The sequence below is a fragment of the Rhincodon typus genome, chromosome 29, assembly GCF_021869965.1.
Source record: "Rhincodon typus isolate 14 chromosome 29, sRhiTyp1.1, whole genome shotgun sequence".
Classification (NCBI taxonomy): domain Eukaryota; kingdom Metazoa; phylum Chordata; class Chondrichthyes; order Orectolobiformes; family Rhincodontidae; genus Rhincodon; species Rhincodon typus.
The window spans coordinates 39,474,379-39,498,686 of record NC_063360.1 but is presented as its reverse complement, the minus strand read 5'-3'; the positions used below and the strand labels follow the sequence as shown (position 1 = coordinate 39,498,686).

At 41.8% G+C, this 24,308-nt stretch overlaps 1 protein-coding gene across 3 annotated transcripts in view; it reads left to right on the top strand.

Moving 5' to 3' along the window:
- crtc1a (CREB regulated transcription coactivator 1a) overlaps positions 1 to 24,308 on the top strand; it is a 143,141-nt gene that overhangs the window by 44,128 nt on the left and 74,705 nt on the right. For all 3 annotated transcript variants that reach the window (XM_048614031.1, XM_048614030.1, XM_048614029.1), the window contains exons 6-9: positions 1,302 to 1,387; positions 13,728 to 13,771; positions 13,991 to 14,211; positions 14,684 to 14,832. In XM_048614031.1, the coding sequence (XP_048469988.1) occupies positions 1,302 to 1,387; positions 13,728 to 13,771; positions 13,991 to 14,211; positions 14,684 to 14,832 (500 nt within the window). The remainder of the gene's footprint in view (positions 1 to 1,301; positions 1,388 to 13,727; positions 13,772 to 13,990; positions 14,212 to 14,683; positions 14,833 to 24,308) is intronic.

The window sequence follows — 24,308 nt, the reverse complement described above, 5'->3', positions numbered from 1 at the left end:
CATTCCTCCCAATCCAGACAGATACATGCATCTGTTACAAGTAGGTTAGTGAAGTTGACTGGGCTGCAGCTGAGGTTGGCTGGTTTACTATGGTGCAGATAATGATCAGTTGTTTAGCATATATCTATAAGGTAAGTATTGATCAGTTGAGCAGATATTGATTAGGTTCTTTAGGCAGTATCATGTGCAACGTGTATTGTGTACATCTCATTATTTCAATGATTGCTGTATTAGTGGTGAAGTTGTCTGATTTGCACTCCCTGCTTTGTTGAAAATGGAGCTCTGCTAAGCTTGTTCTTGACAGTGTAAGTACAATATTAACATCATGTTAAGTGTTCTTTGGTATGTAGCTGTCCATTGTGTCACTGGAAGAGCTCAAAGTTAGATCTGTTTGGATTTCCCATCTGAAATTCAACAGGCTCTTGAATTATACCTGGATTCAGAACATCCTCTTAGGTGAACTTGATGCAGGTCTAAATAATATTGAAAGCTTGTTTCTCTGTCTCTGTTCAAAAGTCTGACGTGTAAGTACTTGTGAAGAAGAGCTGAACTCAGTTGTTGAGGCTTAGGATGAATGTGCTTCCAACCCACAGGTATTCCAATTTCCCCTCCAGTCTGTGCTTGCATGTAGCCTTTGTGGCTCTATACTTAACCTCCATACCCTGTCCCTGAGAAGGGGGAAATTCAACTCTTGTCCCTGTCTGTCAGTAATGCTGAACAGTGCATGTGAGGATCAGATTAGATTGAGCTGTGAAACCTCCTCATTGCTTAGGTTGAAGGGAGAATTAGAAAAAAGATGAAAGGGGAAGAGTTCTTGTACTGCAGTTATCAGGAACCAGGCACAGGATGTTGAAGGAACATGAAGCGAAAGAGAGCACTGAATGGGTTATGAAAGAAAAAGTTCCTATTTTCTGCTTAATAGGTGACTCAGGTTTTCTGAATGAAATCCATTTCTAGCTGCAGTGTTTGACTGTTCATTTTTATTTGAATCAAGATACTTCAGTCCCAACTGATGCTGCGAATCCTGAATCCTAGTTGGCATTTGGTTCATCAGATACCAATGGGCCTCCCTCTGCCACCAATATCCCTCCCTTGAGTATGAGCAAAAGTTTCAGAAAAAATCTGACAGCATTGAGTAGTCTTCTGTGCATTAGAGACATTGGTGATAGTGGGAACAGTGCATTTCTTCCTGTTTTATTTTGTGTCTTGTCTAGTTCTTCAACCATTTATTGTGTGTGTATCTCTTTTTATTTCTCTCTCTCTCTCTCTCTCTCTCTCTCCCCCTCTCTCTCACCGCTCAGTGTTATTATTAACGGTTCCTGGGATGGAAGAGACTACGTCAGAGACTGATAAATCACTATCCAAACCGCTGTGGGACAACAAAAAGGTACTGTAGGATATTTAATGTTTAATTTGTCTGAAGGGAATTTGGAATTCCTGAAAGTGAGTCAGATTACCCATCTCAATTTAGTTGTGGATCCATTACATTCTATTGTGGTACTTTGTATAGCTCTTTGACCTTTCATTAGTGTCAGTAGCAACTCATCTTCTTTTCTTAAGCTCATTTTTTTTTTTCTTTCTTTCTTATTGTTTGTGATGCTCATCAATCTTCATATTTTGTGTTAATTTTAAATGAGAAACCTCAATGTTCTCCCTTTTCACTGAAAGTACTGTTAGATGCACTAGGTTGTGCTTCAGGAGGAAAGAAAACACTTTTGTTTTACGATTCCTTTCACAGCCTAAGAACATCTCAAAATGTTTCACATCCATTGCTTAATTTTAAATTTATGCTTAGCTTTTACAGTAAAGAAAGTTACTCAGGTGACCACAGCCCATCAATTGTGGCTGGGTAGTCTCACTTTGCCCCCAGTTACAAGGTCATATTTTCAACCTTCCATCAAGAGACGAGCCCAGAATCCAGGCAAATAATTTGATGTGGGATCAAGGGTATGTTGCATTGCTGGAAGTGCTATCCTTTAAATCCCAAGCTGGTATAGTTTATTCTGAAAATAATATCTTAAATCTGAGCAAAGAAAACTATGAAGGCATAAAGGGCAAGTTCACTGTGATGGATTGAGAAAATATACAAAAACGTAAGAACATAGAACAACCCCTCACACCTCTTCCACCATGTGTTACGATTACAGCTGATTTGAATACTTCAATGCCTTTTATGCACACTGCCCCCATGAGCTTTTACACCACTGGCAATCGGCTATCTATTAACCTCTGCTTTAAATATACTCAAAAGACTGAACTTCCACCGCTGTCTGGGGTTGGGGAATTCCAAAGATATATCACTTTCTGAGTAAGAACAAAATTCCTCATCTCAGTCCTAAATGTATTCTCCATATTTTAAATTGTGACCCCAGTATAAAACTTCACAACCAGCAGAGACATTTTAGCTGCATCTACCTTGTTTATCCATTTAAATATTTTGTAGGTTTCAATGAGATTACTGCTCATTTTTCAAACTTCTGGAGAACCTTTAGATATTTGGATATCTTTCATTTGTATGTCCAAAAATTGAAAAGACCTGAAAACAGAAGGTCATTTCACATGTGGACCCAAAGAGAGTCGAAGGCATGCTGAGTTCAGGTCCTTCATAAAAAGTCTTTGGATGGTCTGAACGGACCTAAGAGCAAGATTTGTTCCCAAAAAGCCCAAACTCAGTGTATCCATAGGTGCATTCGGACCAAGCATGACTTTGTCTCCCCCCAAAGGTCCTGATCAAACCTATACTATAGGTAAGTGTATCCTAAAACCGAAAATATCCTTTATCCAAGAAACAGTTGATCCCAAGGTTTACAATGAAGGATTCCTGACCTGTATGAGCCCCGTTTACCCAATCTCTCCTCATAGGACAATCCTGCCATCTGGTTAACCTTCATTGCACTCCCGCTGTGACAGTAATATTTTTCATGAGATGAGATGACCAAAACTGTATACAGTACTCCAGGTACAATCTAACCAAACTCCTATGCAGTTGACGTAAGACTCTGCTTCTCTAGTATCAAATATTCTTGCGATTTGGCTAATATTAAATTAGCCTTCCTAATAACTTGCTGGAAATTCATAAACAAGAACAGAAATTGTTGGAGAAACTCAGCAGTTCCAGCAGCATCTGTGGAGAGAAGGCAGGGTTAATGTTTTGGGTGCACTGACCCTTCTTCGGAACTGGAATTTCATGTTAGCTTTCAGTGACTTGTTGACAAAGACACCCAAGTCCCTTTGCATATCTACACTTCCTAACTTTTCACCTTTTAAAAAAAATACTGTGCACATCTGTTCTTCCCACCAAACTGGATAACTTCGCATTTTCCATTTGTATTCCATCTGCCATGTCTAAGCCTGTCTGAATCCTCCTGAAAATGTTTTACATTTTCATCACAACACACATTCCTGCTTAGCTTGTATCATCTGCAAATTTGGAAATATTACATTTGGTCCCCGTGTCTAAATCTTGACCTGTATTGTAAACAGTTGGGGTCCAAGTACCGATCCTTGCAGTATCACACTAGTTATAATCTGCCAACCTAAGAATGACCTGTTTATTCTTATTGTCTGTTTCCTGTCTCTTAGCCATTCCTTAATCAATGCCGGTACATTGCTCTGAAACCGTGAACAATAATTTTGCTGACCACGTTTCCATGCTGTCTGACTCTATGACCAGATCAGAAGCTTTCTGAAATGCTAAATATACTGCATCTATCAACTATCCTTCGTCAATTTTTTTTTTTTAATAACATCGTCAAAAAAAATCCAAATTCGTCAAGCATGATATTTTATTCATCAATCCATGTTGATTATGTACAATCAGATTATTTTTAGCCAAGTGTCCATTTATTGTGAAAGAGAAGATGGTTCATTGGACTTGAAATGTTAACTCTGCTTTCTTTCCACAGATGCTGCCAGACTTGCTGAGTTTCTGCACCAATTTCTGTTTTTGTTTCAGATTTCCAGCATATACATTTATTTTATGTCCATTCTATTATGTCCCTTATGATAAATTCTAGCATCTTACATATGACTGATGTAAGGCTGATGGGTCTGTAGTTCCCTTCTTTTCCTCTTTGCTTCTTTCTTCAATGGTGGAATGACATTAGCTGGCTTTTAATCTGCAGGATTCAGTACAAAATCAGTGGAATTTTGGAAGATGGTTACCAATGTATTGACTATCACTATAACCACCTCCCATCAACTTGTTGGATATACAGTCTCAAGTCCTGGGGACTTAGCAGCTTTCTCCAGTGTGATCATCTCAATGCTGCTATTTTCCTTTAATTTCTCATTCTCCCTAGTCATTTGGATCTGTAATTCTGGGAGATTTTTTTATATCTTCCTCAGTGAAAGTAGACACAAAGTAAGTGGCTAGCACTAAATAAAAACCAAAATAACTGCAGATGCTGTAAATCAGAAACAAAAAAAAAAATTGCTGGAAAAGTCTGGCAGCATCTGTGGGGAGAAGTAGTGTTAACATTTTGGGTCAGTTCTGAGGAAGGGTCACTCAACCCGAAATGTTGACTCTGATTTCTCTCCACAGATGCTGCCAGACCTGCTGAGCTTTTCCAAAAATTTCTGTTTTTGTCAAATGGTTAGCATTGCTGCCTCACAACACCAGGGACCAGGGTTCGATTTCAACCTCGGGTAACTGTCTTTGTGGAGTTTGCACATTGTCCCCTTGTCTGCGTGGGTTTCCTCCAGGTGCTCTGATTTCCTCCCACTGTCCAGAGATGTACATGTTAGGTGGATTGCCCAGGTGTCCAGGGATGGGAAATGCAAGGTTACAGCGATTGGGTAGGGGATGGGTTGGGTGGGATGCTCTTCAGCGGGTTGGTGTGACTCGATAGGCCAAATGGCCTGCATCCACGCTGTAGCAATTCTGTGATTCTAATCATTTAGCTTCTCTGCAATTTCTCGATTCTCGTTATAAATTTTCCTAGCCTTGCTTTTAACAGACCCTCATTCTTCTCTGTCAGCTGCTTCCTTTTTACATACCTGTATTAGATTTTATAGTCCATTTTCATGCTTTTTGCTGGATTCTGTTTGTATACTTCCACTACTCGTTAGTTTCTTGGTTCTCCTTTGCTGATTTTTAAAAAAATTTCGAAACCTCAGATTTATTAATACTTTCGGCCACGTTATAAGCCTTTTCTTTCAATCTTACACAATCCCTAACTTCCTTTATCAACAACAGTTGACTGATGTTTTTTGATATTTTGCAACCTTGAAGGAATGTAAACTTCATAGTTCTTTAAACACTATCCATTGCCTATGTACAGTTATGCCTTTTGGGATATTTTCCCAATCCAGCTCAGCCAACCTGTGCCTCATGCTTTCTTAATTCCCGTATTCAAATTTTAATACCCTTGCTTCAGATTAAACTAGTTCACTTTCAAACATAAAGTTGAGGTTGTAGAATTGCTCGCTGATCCGGTTGCAGAAGTTTCGTTACCCTGCTAGGCTACATCGTCCATGCGCCTCCAGTGAAGCGTTGGTGTTCCGTCCCATTTGTTATTTATATGCCGCAGTTTGCTGGTGTGGTTGGTATTACTTCCGGTTTTGTTCTTCGGTGGTTTGTATATCGGGTCTAGTTCAATGTGTTTGTTGATGGAGTTCGGTTGGAATGCCAGGCCTCCAGGAATTCCCTGGCATGTCTGTCTAGCTTGTGTTATTATGGATGTGTTGTCCTAGTCAAATTCGTCTCTTCTTTGTCCTTGTGTATCGAGACCAGTGAGAATTGGTCATGTCTCTTGGTGGCTAGTTGGTGTTCGTGTATCCTTATTGTCAGTTTTCTTCCAGTTTGGCCTATGTAATGTTTCACAGTCCTTGCATGGTATTTTTGCCCTAGGCTTCGGGGTAGCCCACAAACCAACAACCATCCTGTGACTGCTACTGACAAACATAAAGGATCCCATACCCACAACCAATAAAACTAATGTAATATACAAAATACCATGCAAGGACTGTGAGAAACATTACGTAGGCCAAACTGGAAGAAAGCTGGCAATAAGGATACACGAACACCAACTAACCACCAACAGACATGACCAATTCTGACTGCTTTCAATACACATGGACAAAGCAGGAATTTGACTGGGACAGCATATCCATAATAGCACAAGCCAAACAGAGACATGCCACTGAATCCCTGGAGGCCTGGCATTCCAACCAGAGCTCTGTCAACAAACACATTGAACTGGACCCTATATACAAACTACTGAAGAACAAAACCAGAAGTAATACCAACCACCCCAGAAAACTGAGGCATATAAATAACAAGCGGGACGGTACACCAAAGTTTCACCGGAGGTGCACTGACAACCTTAGCTAGCAGGGTGATGAAAAGTCTGCACTCAAACACACCAGCTTGGTGAGCAAGTCTGCAACCTCATCCACAACCCGAGCTACAAATCTTCTCAAAAACTTTAAACATAAAGTTATATTGTATTGTGAACACTCATCCCTAAAGGTCCTTCGACAAATCACCTTTTATCTTCTTACTAGACACAAAATAGCCTGGCCTCTACATGGCTTTTCAATATGCTGCTCTAGAAAGCCATCCCTAAAACACTGCAGAAGCTTGTCCTCCACAGCTTTAGCACTCAGTTGATTTACCTAGTCTTTACGCAAATTTAAGTCACTCACAATAACTCTGCCCATGCTACATGCTTCTCTCATCTCCTGATTAATACCATGTTCCACACTCTCACTACTGTCTGGTCACTATAAATAACTTTAACTGAAGTCTGTTGCCCCTTGCTGTTTCTTGGTTCCAATCAAACAGATTTCACACATTGTTCTTCCGATCAGGGATTCTCCCTACCGACATGTTATTCCCACCTTGTGTTATTAACGCAAATCCACCTCCTGTCCTTCCTAAATGTCCTTGAGTGTTCAGTTCCCAGTCCTGGTCACCTTACAGCCAAGTTTCTGTAATGGCATTTTTGCCTTTATGCCTTCTATCTTGTTGCAAATGCTGCATGCATTCAAGTAGAGTGCACTTTACTTTGTCCTTTCGATATAATTCTGCATGAGCGACATACTGAATGCTTAACTTTGTTTCTCCTCTGTTCTCGTCTCCCTGGCAGATTTTCTACTTCCAGTTACCAGTTTAACTCCATTCCAATTTGTTACCCCCCCCCCCCCGCCCCCGCCGGGTTCCATCCCCTTACAAACTAATTTAAACCAACCCCAAAAGCACGAGCAAATCTCCCTGCAGGAATATCAGTTCCAGCTTGTGCCACTCCTACTTGCCTAGAACTGGCCCAAATGCCTCAGATTTGATGGTGTACCTGGTACACCAGTTCTCCAGCTGCCTGTTCCATTGATCGATCCTCCTCCTCTTATTCTCACGAGCACAAGCCACTGGGAATAATCCTAAGAATACTATTTTTGAGGTCCTGCTTTTTAATTTTGTTCCTATTGTTCTTCCATTCTTCTCTACTCCCCACCCGCCTACTGCTGAAATGCCCTTGGATGCCATGGCCTTGTCTCTTGCTGCATTCTCCCAAGAAACGGTCACCTTCACTTGTTTCCACAATGTGCACTGCTTGCTTGGTTTTCTAGGATTACCCAGTTTCCCCTCTGCCTAATGCTTTTAATCTGCAGTGTGATAACCTCCCAAAATCTGACACATCTCCATGTATCAGACGGTGACTCCAGCCATTGTTCAAATTTTGAAACCCAGGGTTCCAGCTTATTCAACTGGTGACTGAACTGTGGATGTGTTTATCTGGGACACATGGTGTGTCACAACTTCACACATACTTCAAGGTGTACATTTCACTTCCATCCTGTAACTGTGAAAACTACTTGTTATCTTCAGAATAAGTATAAACTTACTATAAAAACTTCAACTAGATTAACTTTATTTTCTTTCAATTTTACTTTATTATTTTATTTTATTTTGACTTGATTTAATTTTCTATCCCTTTTGCTGGAGTTCCTATCTGACATTTGAGTAGCTGCTGCTTCCTTATAAATGATACGATTTGTTTTTAGTTCAAAGCTATTTAGACTCGCTCTTCAAAACCAGTTTCTTGCCAATAAACTTAGAGATTTCCTCCGATGTTGCTGTTGCATTCTTTTTCACATGCAGCCACTCTCTTGACACTGTTCAGAATGAAGTCACTACTTGTTGTCCAGTTTCTTTTTAAACTTGTTGAGTGCTGTCTTGGCTCTGTGTTCAGAATCATGAATATTGTGAGACTTGATTGATTAGGACTGTATTCACTGGAGTTTAGAAGAAAGTCTCATAGAAACCTGTAAAATTCTAACAGGATGAGAAGGGGGAAATGTTTCATCCAGAGAGTGGTGAGTCTGTGGAATTCTCTGCCACAAGGAACAGCTGAGGTCAAAGCATTAAATGTTTAAGAATTGGCAAATCACGTTGGTAGTTGTATAGAACTTCAGTTAGGTCACATTTGGAATATTGTTCTAGTTCTAGTTCTAGTTCTAGTTTCCACATGACCAGAAGGATGTGAAGGCTTTGGAAAGGGTACAGAAACATTTTACCAGATGGTGTCCGGTTTGAAGGTATTAATTATGAGGAGAGATTGCACAAACTTGGTTTGTTTTCGGTTGAACATCACAGGATCAGGAGCGACCTAATTGAAGTTTACAAAATTATGAGAGGAACAGATAGGTGGAGTCTCTTACCCAGGACAGAAATGTTAGTTACTACAGGACATAGGTTTAAGGTAAAAGGGTAAGCTTAAAGGAGATGAGAAGCAGCATTTTTTCTTTGCAGAGGGTGGTAAGTGCCCGGAACGTGCTACCAGAGGAGGTGGTGGTGATGGATGCAATAGCAACATTTTAAGAGGCATTGTGACGGATATGAATAGGCAGGGAATAGAGGGATACAGTCCATGAGGCTGCAAAAGGTTTTTAGTTTAGAAAGACGTCATGTGTCAGCATAGGCTTGGTTGGCCGAAGGCCTGTTCCTGTGCTGTACTTTTCTTTGCTGTTTGTTTTCAAGAAGGAGTTAAGCCTCGTTCTTAGGGCTAAAGGGATCAAAGGATATGGGGTGAAAGTGGGAACAGGGTCCTGAGTTGGATGATCAGCCATGATCATATTGAATGGCAGAGCAGGCTCAAATGGCCCACTCTTATTCCTATTTCCAATGTTTCCAATGAAGCCACAACTTGCTGTCAACACAAGTTTTGAACTTGCTGCCTCCTCTCTCAGCGCTGTGTTCAGAATGAAACCACTTCCTGCTCGCCGTGCTTTTTAAAACCTTGCCGCCTTCTCTCTGTGTTGTCATTTGATAAAATTTTGAAAACATACTGACAGGTCTGCAACAGATAAACTTTCCTCTAAGGTGCAAACACGCAAAGGGAAAGATCAAGTTCGCGATAGAAGAATTGTGTTAGATCAAAGAAATGGCTTAGAAGAATACCAGAAATAGTGTTAAGGGAAGCAATTTAGAGCCCAGCAAAGGAGGACGAAGAAACTGATCATGGAAAAGAAAATGTATATACAAGCTACTGGGGCAATAAAAACAGACAGTGTAAATATTTTTTTGCCCATGTGTAAGGGAGAAAGCTAGCAGGGATAAATGTGAGCTGATCAAGAGTGGATACAGGAGAATTTGTCATGGACCACAGGGAAAAGGTGGAGAAACTAAATAGTTACTTTGCATCCCTCTTCATAGAAGAATATACAAAAAAACTCCCAGAAATACTAGTCAACCAAAGGACTTATTGTAACTGAAGAACAAGAAAAGATTAGCATTAGTTAAGAGCTATTAACCTGAAAAATTTGCTAAATTGAGGGTTCATCAGTTTGTACGAGATGACTTTCATCTTGGAGCATTTAAGGAAGTAGCTATAGATATGCTGGATATACTGCTGGCTATCTTTTGTAACTGTACAGATTCTGGAAAGATTTCTGTAATCTATGTTATTGATTAAAGGTGGGGGAGAAATCATAATAGTTCCAAATTTGCTGATGACACCAAAATGGGTGGGAATATAAGTTGTGTAGAGACTGCAAGTGAGCTTCAAAAGGATTTGGACACGCCAAGTGAATGGGTTAGAGCATGGCAAGTGAAATGTAATGTGAAGAAATGTGAAACTACTCTGTTAGAAAAACCAGAATGGCAAAATATTTCTTAAATGTTGAGAGGCAACCTGGGTGTCTTCTCCAGAAGTCACTAAAAGCTACCATCCAGTCCAACAAGAAATTAAGGCGGCAAATGGCATTTTGGTCTTAATTTCAAGGGGGATTCACAAGACTAACCTGAGGAACATGGAACAGTCCCTCTTCTGAAGCTACACTGGCCCTATCCCCCACCTCTTCCTCCGTTACATCGATGACTGTGTTGGCGCCGCCTCATGCTCCCACGAGGAGCTCGAACAGTTCATCCACTTCACTAACACCTTCCACCCCAACCTTAAGTTCACCTGGACCATCTCTGATACCTCTCTCTCCTTCCTGGACCTCTCTGTTTCCATCTCTGGCAACCACCTGGAAACCGATATCCATTTCAAGCCTACGACTCCCACAGCTACCTAGAATACACCTCCTCTACCGCTACTTGCCCTCCTCAGTGGTCGAAAACGCCCTCGACTGCGTCTCTCGCGTTTCCCGCAACTCATCCCTCACACCCCCTCCCCGCAATAACAACCAAAACAGAATTCCCCTTCGTCCTCATGTACCAACCTCCGGATCCAACGCATCATCCTCCGGCACTTCTGCCATCTGCAATCTGACCCCACTACCAAAGACGTTTTTCCCTCCCCATCCTTATATGCCTTCTGGAGGGACCACTCTCTCTGTGACTCTTTTGTCCGCTCCACCCTCCCCACCACCCCCGGCACTTTTCCCTGCAACCGCAGGAAGTGCTACACCTCCTCCCTCACCCCCATCTCAGGCCCCAAGAAAACCTTCCACATCGAACAAATGTTCACCTGCATATCTGCTAAAAAGGTACACTGTATCCGCTGTTCCCGATGTGGCCTCCTCTACGTCAGGGAAACCAAGCGGAGGCTTGGAGACTGCTTCGTGGAACACTGATGCTCGGTTCGCGACAAACGACTGAACCTCTCAGCCGCGAATCATTTCAACTCCCCCTCCCACTCCTTGGACGACGTGTCCATCCTGGGCCGCCTCCAGTGCCACGCTGATGCCACTTGAAGGTTGCAGGAACAGCACCTCATATTTCGCTTGGGAACCCTGCAACCCAATGGTATCAATGTGGACTTCACAAGCTTCAAAATCTCCCCTCTCTCGACTGCACCCCAAAACCAGCCCAGCTTGTCCCTGCCTCCCTAACCTGTCCGTCCTTTCTCCCACCTATCCACTCCTCCCACCTCAACCCCCACCCCCACTTCCTACCAACCAGCCTCATCCCCGCCTCCTTGACCTGTCCGTCTTCCCTTGACTGACCAACCCCCATCCTAACTCCCACCTATACTCACCTTTGCTAGCTCCAACCCTGCCTCATTGACCTGTCGTCTCCTCTCCACCTATCTGCTCCTTTATCCATCTTCCATCCGCCTCCCCGTCTCACTATTTATTTCAGAATCCCCTTCCCCTCCCCCATTTCTGAAGAAGGGTCCAGACCGGAAACATCAGCTTTCCTGCTCCTCTGATGCTGCTTGGTCTGCTATGTTCATCCAGCTCTACACCTTGTTATCTCAGATTCTCCAGCATTGGCAATTCCTACTATCTCTAACCTGAGGAATGTTATGATTGTGTAATGAGCAGAGATTGAGAAAACAGGAACTGTAGTCTCTAGAGTTTCGAAGAATGAAAGCTGATCTCATTGAAATGTACAAAATTCTCAGGCCTTGACGGGCTGGTGAATCTAGAACCAGGGGACATAGTCACTTTATGATCAAAAAGATGGAATTTGCTCATGTCAGTGTTTTTGCCCACTTGTGTAGTGTGTCTATATCACCTTACAGACTCTTTCTACCCTCCTTGCGATTTTCTTTCCTATCTGTCTTTGTATCATCAACAAATTTGACTCCAAGGCATTAATGTTGATTGCAAATATTTAAGGACCCTCATACTGGTCCATCAGTTACATTTGCCATCCTGAAATGACTCTTTCCTGTTAATTAAAAAGTTCATAACAGTTTGAATATATTATCCCCAACACTGTAAGCTCTTAATTTGTTTTGTCAACTTTTAGTGTGGCATCTTATGGAATACCTTCTGGAAAGCCAAATATACTACACTTAGTGGTACATGCTTATAACATCCTGCAGGAGCTTTGATAGATTTCCTTTACCCAAAAACTATGTTGACCCTATGTGATAGTGTTATGATTTTGTAAACCTTCCTGATTCTACCCCTCTGATTTTTCCCAGTCAGAGATGTGAGATTAATTTGGGGTATAATTTCCTGCTTTTTGTCTTCCTCCTTTCTTGAATAGTGTTACATTTACATTTTTCAAATCCACCGAGATTTCTGGTAGGTTACAACCAATGCGTTTGCTATCTCTGCAAGCCATTACTTTTAACACCATAGAAGGCAGACCATCAGGTCCAGGGACTTGTTGGCTTTAAGTTCCATTAGTTTTTCCACTTCGTTTTCTTTAGTAGTTATTTTTAAGTTTCTCCCTTCCTTTTGCAACTTGATACTCTACTATTCTTGGGGTGCTGTTTATATCTTTCCCTGTGAAGAGGGATGCTAAATGCTTCTTCAAAGCCTTTGCCATTACATCATTTCCCATTGTTCATTCTCTAGTCTCAATCTGTAAGGGGCCAATGCTCACTTTAGCTACTGTCTTCCTCTTTATGTACTTGAAAAAGCTTTTATTATTATTTTACATAATGTGATAATTTTCCCTCTTCCAGAATTGATTGAAATCCAAAAATTGCTGGCCCTCCCTCAGATCAACTGATTAGCGCTAGAACCTGTTTCTTTCTTTGGTTCTCTGTTTGATATTGGCTGCTACCTCTAAGCATTGAGGCAACAAGGACCATAGAGTTTGATCACAGTTTAAAGAGTTGAAGACCACCAGAGGGAGGCGATGGCCTAGCGGTGTTATCGCTGGACTGTTAATCCAGATACCCAGATAATATTCTGACCTGGGTTCAAATCCCTCCATGGCAGATGATGGAATTTGAATTCAATAAATATCTGAAATTAAGAATCTAATGATGACCATGAATCCATTGTCAATTGTCGGAAAAACCCATGTGGTTCACTAATGTCCTTTAGGGAAGGAAACTGCCATCCTTACCTGGTCTGGCCTACATGTGACTCCAGAACCACATCAATGTGGTTGACTCTGAACTGCCCTCTGGGCAATTAGGGATGGGCATTAAATACTGCCTAGCCAGAGATGCCCTCATCCTGTGAATGAATGAAGAAAAAAAAAGACAAGAAGAATGTGGATAGGGGCAGAAAGAATAAAGACACTAATTCCTCAATGTAATTTAATTACATCAGACCTAATAGCTTCACAGGAGAGAAATAGACATCATGATGGAACAAAATAAATGGGTTGAAATACAAAAATAATTTTTTGGAATTATTTGTTAAAGAGGAAAACTAATACTCTGCCCAACACTCTACACTGAGAATAATTCCTAGACTAGGCATAATTTAGTAATCAAGTGTTGACATAATCTTTATGAGATATTGGAGGAAAAACAATGGAGACTCTCCAAATACAGTTTAAACAGTAGAGGAATAGCGGCTAATGGGTTTCATTGTTTTGTCCATGTCATTTTCAAGATGCTTCTCATTTTATTTGTTTTTCTTCACAGTCTGTATCATCACGGCCGAAATCATGTGAAGTCCCGGGAATCAAGTGAGTAGACTTTCTGGACTTTGACTGTGCATGTGTGAGAGACTTATGTAAATTAGTGTTTAGATGGTGTGGAACAGGGTCTTTAACATTTGTAATCTGATGATTTCAAAACTGCTAATCTCTTCCTACACAAGCATCTGTTTAAGATTAATGTTCTCAGGTGGCTGTATCTCTGGTTTGCAAGTTGAAAACTTCATTTTTTTTCTTCTTTTTTAACAGTATTTTCCCATCTGCAGACCAGGAAAATACCACAACACTGATGCCTGTTGCTCATAACACCGGAGGATCCCTGCCAGATCTCACAACCATTCACTTCCCGCCGCCTCTTCCTACTCCACTAGATCCAGAGGAGTCAACGTTCCCAACCCTGAGCGGTGCAAACAGCACTGGAAACCTGGCAGCAAATCTGAACCATCTAGGCCTCAATAGCAACAGCCAGGGTATGTGAGGGTACATTTGCACCAATAGCCAGCATGTGTATGAAGGGGTGTAGGATGCAGAGACTGGATATTAGAGAACATTGGTATGTCGAACCAAGGTTCAACAGGGGTTAGTCTTGGGAGAATAATATCTGCAGTTCACTTTCTAGCAGAGCAGGCAGACAAAAGTTGGGAGAGATACAAGTGTATGAAAGGCAGATTCCTGTGTTGGGGTAGTCCTAATGACCCTTTTAGTATTAGGCCAAAATTATTTGCAAATTTTACAAGTGGAAAGATTTCTGGGACCTGGTTTATATCCCCTTCCTGAGAAACTGCTGAGTTAGGGCCAGCAATTTTCACCCTGTCGAAGAGGGCCAATTGGTCAACTTACTTCAATCTGTGCAGGATCTGGATACAAGAACAGATCCCCACAAAATGAGTCTGATCACTGCATCAATTTTCCAATCTTGGTGACATCTTGCATTGTTTGCAGGCCTGACATCATCACAGCGGTCATTGACAGGGTCTCTCCAGAACCGACAACCAACTGTGACACCCCTCACTTTACCAGTCAGCACAGACTCACGGAGACAACAGCTTCAACTATCACCAGCTCTCTCCCCACTCTCTCCAATCACACAGGTACAGTCTGCAAGGAATAAGATATACACTTGAAGTGTAACGTGCTTTTAAAATATAACCTGTTAACAGGAGAATTAGACATAGATTAAGCAGGATTTAAACTAATCAGAACTTGATTAAACATTGCTGAAATAGATACTAAATTGAAGCTTTCCATCTTGCATTTGTCAGGACTGGCACATAAAGAACCGAACTGCTGATTCATACAAAGTCAGAAGTCACACGACACCAAGTTATAGTCCATCATGTTTATTTGGAATCACACGAGCTTGTGATTCCAAATAAACTTGTTAGACTATAATCTGGTGTCATGTGACTTCTGATTTTGTCCACCTCAGTCCAACACTGGCACCTCCACATCATGGCTGATTTATACAGCATGAGAAGAGTGTGCTGATTGGTTAGATCATAGTTTTTATGAAGATGCAGTTGGAACAATTAAATGTCAATCTTAGATGAAAAACCTGACCAAGCAGGCAGTTTGTCATTGGTTGGAATGTTGCCATTAGGAATGCAATCTCCATAACTCTTTTCTGGATGAAGAAGTGCACTGTGCACATGAATTCCTTTTGCCTAAATAGAACAGGGTGCTATGTGTTAATATATGCAACTGCCAGCGTGTGCAAATACATATCACTGACAGCCCAACTAGTAATCTTTTAAATTTTTTTCCAGTGTAATTCTTGGCACATTGGGGATTATTCAGCACATACAGTCCAATAGCGGAATCGCATCTAATGTTGAACATTGTATAATCAGATTTGCAGGCCCCAGAATGGTTGAGCATAACTGGCCTGCTGAGAACAGTCCAGGGAACATGATTTGATACAATCCACCAATCGTTGAGATGTATGATATTCCCTTTCCAGTTTGGTTTCTTGGATCAGTCCAGATGATTGCATGACTAAAAACTCAATTTTGTCTTATTTTAGCAATGTTTAAGTTCGATGCTAAGCAATTATTTAAATTTAATTAATTTAATCTCATGAGATCAGTCTTTTTCAGCTCAGTGTAACCCACTCATTCATACTTGCTTCTGGTGCTATGTTATAACACAGCAGGGAATTGGTTCATCACATCTGTTCACACTCCAGCTTCCAATTGTGCTTGTCTGCTACCTAGTAGATATACTGTATTTTGCTTCAGCCAAATATTGGGCAGAATAAATTATTATAATCAGTCCTCACAAAAGTTTTGTGCCCAGGTCACCAACTTCATCCCTCTCCTTGACTACGATCTCAACCTGGTTTGAAATTTAATGACTATTTGGCTTGAGTTGAGTTTCCAATTCTGTAATTGCTCAATTATAAAGATCACCTACTTCTCCCTCTGTAACATTGTCCATTTCTGTTTCTGCCTGTGCCCATCTGCTTGTGAAACCTTCAGCCTTTCCTTTATCACTTCTAGATTCATCTACTGCAATGCACTTGTGTTCAGGTTCCCACTTTCTGCATTCTATTGTGTTTTTTTCTCCAAAATTCTGCTTCCTGTATATTACCTGCACCAAACCTTATTCACCCATCATCAGTGCTCACAGACTTGCATAAGGTTTTAATCTAACAATACATCAAATTAAAAATTCTGATCCTTTTATTTAAATCTCTCCATAACATATCCCTGGCCCCCTCCAGTCCTGCATCTTTCCTCCCTCCCTCAAGGATGTAGCAATGGCAATGGCAGAGTGATCTTAACGGGAATTTTATCTTTCATATAGACTAGATTAAGCAGCCTGCTAATATCACACAGGTATTGCGTTGTGTAACTGAGTCTGGGTTGGATTTCTGTAATATGTCCTACAGCTAACAAAAGGAGCTTAGATAAATTTAGTAATCAACTAAAGTTAGTTAACAGATTCAGATGTGTGAATCTTTATCAAATCACTATTGTAAAGAGATTTTGTTCGCTCTGGTGATCGCAAAATTTGTAAAGTAAGTTACAACAATGTCATAAGGAGTCTACAAAGGAATACAAGTGGTTAAGTGAGTGGGCACAAATGTAACAGATGGACTATAATGTAGGAAAGTGTAAGTTTGTCAACTTCACCTGGAAGAATAGAAGAACAGAAAATCATATTACTTAAATAGAGAAAGATTGCGGAACTATGAGATGCAGAGGAATCTGAGTGTTCTGATACATGAATAACAAAAAGCTAGCATACAAGTGACAAGGAATGCAAATGGCATGTTATTGTTAATTGCAGTGGGAATGGAATGTACAAGTAAGGATGTTTTGCTGCCATTATGCAGGGCATTGGTGAGGCCACATCTAGAGTACAGTGTGCAGATTTAGTCTCCTTATTTAAGAAAGGATATAATAGCTTAGAGACAGTTCAGAGAAGGTTCACTCAACTGGTTCCTGAGATGGAGGGGTTATTTTAGTAATAAAGGTTGGACAAGATAGGCCTGTAGCCATTAGAAGTAGAAAGTGCTGAAGAAATTCAGCAAGTCCAGAAGTTTAAGTACAGTAGGTGCCTTAAATTTTCTATGTTTACTTTTAAGAAAGTCCTAAACTGGAGGGACACATACCCTGGCAGGGAAGTTTGCGAGTGTCACTTGGGAGAATTTAAACCAGTGTGGCAGGAGGGTGGGAACCAGAGCAGTAAGGCAGCAAGTCAAATGACCAAGGAGTTAAAGACTAAGACCAGTAAGGCGAAGAGGAGAGATTTCGGAATATGGCGGGACTGACAGTCTGAAATGTATTTGTTTTGGCATGAGTATAATATGTAAGTCAGATGACCTTAGAACTTTGATTAATACATATAGCCATGATGTTGTAGCTATTACAGATACTTGATTGAGAAGGGGGACAAAGTGGCAGTTTAACATTCCGGGATTTAGATGTTCCAGGAGCTTGAGAGAGGGATGTAATAGAGGTGGGGAGTTGTGTTATCGTTTAGGGAGAATATCACAACTGTACTGAGGGAGAACATCTTGGAGGACTCATCCATTGAGGATAAATGGGTAGAGTTCAGCAATAGGAAGGGTGCATTCACTTTGGGGGTGTACGAAAGGCCTTCCAGCAGCCAGCGGAAGATGGAGGAGCAGAGATATTGAAAAATGTAAAAACAGAATTGTTGAGGTTGGTAATTTTAACTTTCCTTATATTGACTGGGACTCCATTAGTATAAGGGCTTGGTGGATGGGGGGAATTTGATTGTATCCAGGCAGGTTTCCTGAAGCAATATGTACACTGTTGGACTGGCAAAGAATACTACACCTGGTATTGGGGAATGGAAGTTTCAGTGGGGAACATTTCAAAAGAACAGTGATTGTGATTCTGTAAGTTTTCAGTTACTTATGGATAAGGATAAAAGTATTCCTCGAGTGAAAGTACTAAACCGGGGAAGATTAACTGCACCAATGTTAAGCAGAAACTGAGGAATGTAGATTGAGAGCAACTATTTGCGGATAAATCCACATCGAGCATGTGCAGCCTCTTTGTGGTTCTGACTTTGGAAGATGAGAAATTGTGAGTTTAATCAAAAAGAAAAAGGAGGCATAGGTAAAGTTTAGGAACTGAAGGTAGACAGAGCTCTTGAAGAATAAGAGGAAAGCAGGAAAGACCTTAAACAAGGATTTAGGCGGGGCTAAAATGGACCGTGAAATGTCCTTGGTAAACAAAATTCAGGAAAATCCCAAAGCATTTTTAGACATGCATTAGAGGTTAGCTAGATCAATCAAAGACAAAGGAGGAAATTAATACGTGGAGTGGGAGGAAGTGAGTGAGGTCCTTAACAAATACTTTGTATCAATATTCACAAAGGAAAAGAATGTAGTGGATGATGAGCTCCTTAATTAGTTCTCTGGTTCTATTGCCACTTAGAGTCATTGAGTCACAGAGCTGTACAGCACGGAAACCGACCCTTTGGTCCAACTCGTCTGTGCCAACCAGATATCCGAAGTTAATCTAGTCTCATTTACCAGCATTTGGCCTATATCCCGCTAAGCCTTTCCTATTCATATACCCATCCAGATGCCTTTTAAATGTTGTAATTGTACCAGCCTCCTCTACTACTTCTGGCAGCTCATTTCATACACGCACCACCCTCTGCGTGAAAACGTTGCCCCCTAGGTCCCTTGTAAATCTTTCCCTCTCACCCTAAACCTATGCTGTCTGGTTTTTGACTGCTCCACCCCAAGAACAAGAACAAAGAAAATTACAGCACAGGAACAGGCCCGTTGGCCCTCCGAGCCTGCACAGACATGCTGCCCGTCACAACTAAAACCCCCTACCCTTCCAGGGACCGTATCCTTCAAGGCACCCTTTAAAAGTCACTATAGTATCTGCTTCCACTACCACCCCCAGCAGCGAGTTCCAGGCTCCCTACCACTCTGTGTAAAATGACTTGCCTCGTGCATCACCTTTAAACATTGCCCTTCGCACCTTAAACCCATGACCCCGGTAACTGACTCTTCCACCCTGGGAAAAAGCTTCTGACTGTCCACTCTGTCCATGCCCTTCGTAATCTTGTAGACCTCTATCAGGTACCCCCTGAACCTCTGTCGTTCCAGTGAGAACAACCCAAGTTTCTCCAACCTCTCCTCATAGCTAATGCTCTCCATACCAGGCAACATCCTGGTAAATCTTTTCTTCACCCTCTCCAAAGATCTTGACTAATCACCTGATCCATGCCCCTTGTGATTTTATAAGCCTCTTTAAGATCACCCCTCACTCTCTGACACTCCAGGGAAAATAGTCCCAGCCTATTCAGCCTCTCCCTGGAGCTCAAACCCTCCAGCCCTGGCAACATCCTTGTAAATCTTTTCTGAACCTTTTTAAGTTTCACAACATCCTTCCTATAGCAAGGAGACCAGAATTGAATGCATTATTCCTAAAATGGCCTAACCTGTACAGCTGCAACATGATCTCGCAACTCCTATACTCAATGCACTGACCAATAAGTGCAAGCATACCAAATGCCTTCTTCAGTACCCTGTCCGCCTGCAACTCCACTTTCAAGGGACTATGAACCTGCACTCCAAGGTCTCTTTATTCAGCAACACACCCCAGGACCTCATCATTAAGTGTATAGGTCCTGCCTTGATTTGCCTTTCCAGAACGCAGAACCTCTCTAAATTAAACTCCATTTGCCACACTTTGGCTCTTTAGCCCATCTGATCAAGGTCCCGTTGTACTCTGAGGTAACTTTCTTCACTGTCCACTGCACCTCCAGCTTTGGTATCATCACAAACTTAATAACTGTACCTCCTATGTTCACATCCAAATCATTTCTATAAAAGACCAAAATCAGTGCACCCAGCACCGATCCTTGTGGCACAACGCTGGTCACAGGCCTCCAGTCTGAAAAGCAACCCTCCACCACCTCCCTCTGCCTTCTGCCTTCTGCCTTCTGCCTTCTACCTTCCAGCCAGTTCTATGTCCAGATGGCTAGTTCTTCCTGTATTCCATGTGATCCAACCTTGCTAACCAGTCTACCATGAGTAACCTTGTCAAACGCCTTACTAAAGTCCATATAGATCACTTCCTCCACTCTGACTTCATCAATCCTCTGTTACTTGTTCAACAAGCTCAATGAAGTTAGTGGGACACAATCTGCAATGCACAAAAGCATGTTGACTATCCCTCTTCAGCCCTTGCCTTCCCAAATATAAATCCTGCCCCTCAGGATTCCCTCCAATAACCTGCCCACCACTGATGTCAGGCTCACTGGTCTATAGTTCCCTGGTTTTTCCTTACCACCTTTCTTAAATAGTGGCATCACATTAGCCAACCTGCAGTCTTCCAGCACCTCACCTGTGGTTATTGATAGAAATATCTCAGCAAGGAGCCCAGTAATCACTTCCCTAGATTCCCACAGAGTTCTAGGGTACACCTGATCAGGCCCCAGGAGTTTATCCACCTTTATGCATTTTAAGATGTCCAGCACCACCACCTCTGTAATATGGACATTTTTCAAGATGTGGCTATTCCTGACGTTGAGTATCTTCCATATCTTTCTCCACAGCAAACACTGATGCAAAATACTCGTTTAGTATCTCTCCCATCTCTTGCGGTTCCACACATAGGGGCCTTGCTGATCTTTAATGGCCCTATTATCTCCCTAGTTACTCTACAAAATCCCTTTAGATTCTCCTTAACCCTATTTGCCAAAGCTATCTCATGTCTTCTTTTTGCCCTCTTGATTTCCTCAAGTATACTCCTGCTTTTATACTCTTCTAGGGATTCTCTCAATCCGTGCTGTCTGTATCTGACATATGCTTCCTTCTTATTGTTGACCAATTTCTTTAGTCATCCAGCATTCCCTACACCTACCAGCCTTGCCCTTCACCCTAACAGGAACATACTATCGCTGGACTCTCGTTATCTCATTTTTTTTCTTAAGGCTTCCCATTTTCCAGCCATCCCTTTCCTGCGAACATCCATCCCCAATCAACCTAAGAAAGTTCTTGCTTAATAACCATCAAAATTGGCATTCCCCCAATTTAGAACTTTTAGATCCAGTATCTCATTTTCCATCACTATTTTAAAACTAGTAGAATTATGATTATTTGCCCCATATGCTCCACCACTGGCACCTAAGTCACCTGCCTCGCCTTATTTCCCAAGAATAGGTCAAATTTTGCACCTTCTTTGGTAGGTACATCCACCTACTGAATCAAAAAATTTTCTTGCACACACTTAACAAATTCCTGTCCATCCAAGCCTTTAACACTATGGCAGTCCCAGTCTGCGTTTGGAAAGTTAAAATCCCCTACCTGACACTGTTATTCGTACAGATAACTGAAGTCTCCTTACAAATTTCTTTCTCAATTTCCTGCTGACTACTGGGGGATCTGTAGTACAATCCCAATAACATGATCATCCCTTTCTTATTTCTCAGTTCCACTCGACTAACTTCCCTGGATGTATCCCCAGGAACATCCTCAGTATGGGGAGGTGATGGCCTAGTGGTATTATCGCTGGACTATTAATCCAGAGACCAGATAGTGTTCTGGGGACCCGGGTTCGAATCCTGCCACGGCAGATGGTGGAATTTGAATTCAATAAAATATCTGGAATTAAGAATCTACTGTTGACCATGAATCCATTGTCGATTGTCGGAAAAACCCATCTGATTCACTAATGTCCTATAGGGAAGAAAACTGCCATCCTTACCTGGTCTGGCCTACATGTGACTCCAGACCCACAGCAATCTGGGCAATTGGGGATGGGCAATAAATGACGCCCTCATCCCGTGAATGAATTAAAAAAAAATACAGCCATAATGTTATCCCTAATCAAAAATGCCACTCCCCCTCCTCTGTTGCCCCCTTTCTATCCTTCCTATCGCATCTATACCCAGGAGCATTAAACTGCTGGTCCTGTCTATCCCTGAGCCATGTTTTATGATTGCTGTGATATCCCAGTCACATCTTCCCAACCATACTAAGTTCATCTGCCTTACCTGTTAGGCCTCTTGCTTGACATAAATGCAGTTTAATTTATCAGTCCTATCTCGTCCTCTGATTGTTCCTGCCTGCCTGGACTGTTTGACTTGCTCCTTTTTCCCAACTGCACCAATCTTGGACTGTTCGCTTTCCTCGCTATCTGTCTGGGTGTGTTGTTTCCCCTGCCCTGCCGCCCTTACTAGTTTAAATTCTCCCAAGGAGCTCTAGTAAATCCCCCTGCCAGTATACTGCCAGGTGCAATCCATCCTTACATAAGTTACTTCTGCCCCAGAAGAGATTCCAGTGATCCAAAAATGTGAATCCTTCTCCCCTGTACCAGCGTCATCTTTTCTGTCCTCCTATTCCTGCCCTCACTAGCTCGTGGCATTATGAATAATCCAAATATTACTACCCTCGAGGACCTACACCTGCTGGCCTTCCTATTTTCTATCCTTAAAATCTCATCCTTTTCTCTGCCTATGTCGTTAGTTCCAAAGTGTGCAATGACCTTCTGCTGGTCCCTCTACCCTTTTGAGAATATTCTGCACCCTATCCAAGATATCCTTGATGCTGGCACTAGGGAGGCAACACACCATTCTGATGTCTCGTTGATGGCCATGTGTCCTCTGGCTACTGAGCCTTTCATCAATAGTTTTGATTCGTTTATCCAAAAAAAACTTAAAAATCTTCTTAACAGTGTTAGAAATGCAGATTCCCTTAAAGATTCTCTGAATGGGTTGATCAAATATCAAGCGCTGTGTCCTTGTGCGGACCATGGTAGTACAGTGGTAGTGTCACAACCTCTGTACCAGGAAGCCAAGTATCAAGTCCCACCTGCTCCAGAGATGTATAATCACATCTCCGAATAGGTTGATTAGAAGATGTCAAGTGTGTGTTCTTGTAAGGGCTCTATGTGACACTGTAGTAGTAGTAGCATCCCTATCTTTGAATCAGGAGGCCTGGGTTTGAGTCCTACCTGCTTCGGTAGCCTGTCATAACATCTCTACAGGTTGATTTTTAAAGAAAAATCTAAGAGCTGGGTTAATAAGAAAATAAGTTTAAGCTGGGTTCTTGTTGCGCCTGTCATGCACTGGTAGTATCCCTATGTCTGGGTCAGGAATTCCATGTTCTCGTCCCACTTGCTTTGGAGATGTGTAATTAGGTTGTAGACTTGCTCGTTGTGTTTGGTTGCAGACATTGCGTCACCCTGCTAGGAAACATCATCAGTGCGCCTCCAGTGAAGCGTTGGTGTTCTGTCCCGCTTGTTGTTTATCTGCCTTGGTTTGCTGGGGTGGTTGGCATTACTTGCAGTTCTGTTTTTCAGTGGTTTGTATATCCAAACACAGACATGCCAGGGAATTCCTGGAGGCCTGGCATTCCAACCAGAATTCCATCAACAAACACATTGAACTGGACCTGATATACAGACCACTGAAAAACAAAACCGCAAGTAATGCCAACCCAACAAACCGAGGTATATAAATACCAAGCGGGACAGAACACCAGCACTTCACTGGAGGCGCACTGACGATGTTACCTAGCAGGGTGACGAAACGTCTGCAATCAAACACAGCAAGCAAGTCTACAAGCTCATCTACAATCCGAGCTACAAATCTTTTCAAAAACTTTAGGTGTGTCATTACATGTTTGAACAAATTGATTTAAAAGACATGTAAAAAGGGCTTTTATGGCACTGCAGTATTGTCCCTGCCCCTGAGCCAGACAGTGTTAGTTCAAGTACAGCCTGTTCCCTAGAAGTGTGTCCTAAGTGTGAAGAGGTTGATTTTTTTTTTAAAAAAAATATCAGGGGAGGTGTTGGTGAAATGGTAATGTCAATAGTAGTAATCCAAACCCCAGACAAATGTTTTGGGAACATGGGTTTGAATCCTACCACAGCAGGTTATGAAACATAAATTCAATAAAACTATGTAATAAAAAGCTTAATCTAATGGCAGCCACTGTCATTTGTTGTTAATAAAGCCATCTGGTTCGGTAGATAGTAAGGACTGCCGATGCTGGAGAATCTGAGATAACAAGGTGTAGAGCCGGATGAACACAGCAGGCCAAGCAGCATCAGAGGAGCAGGAA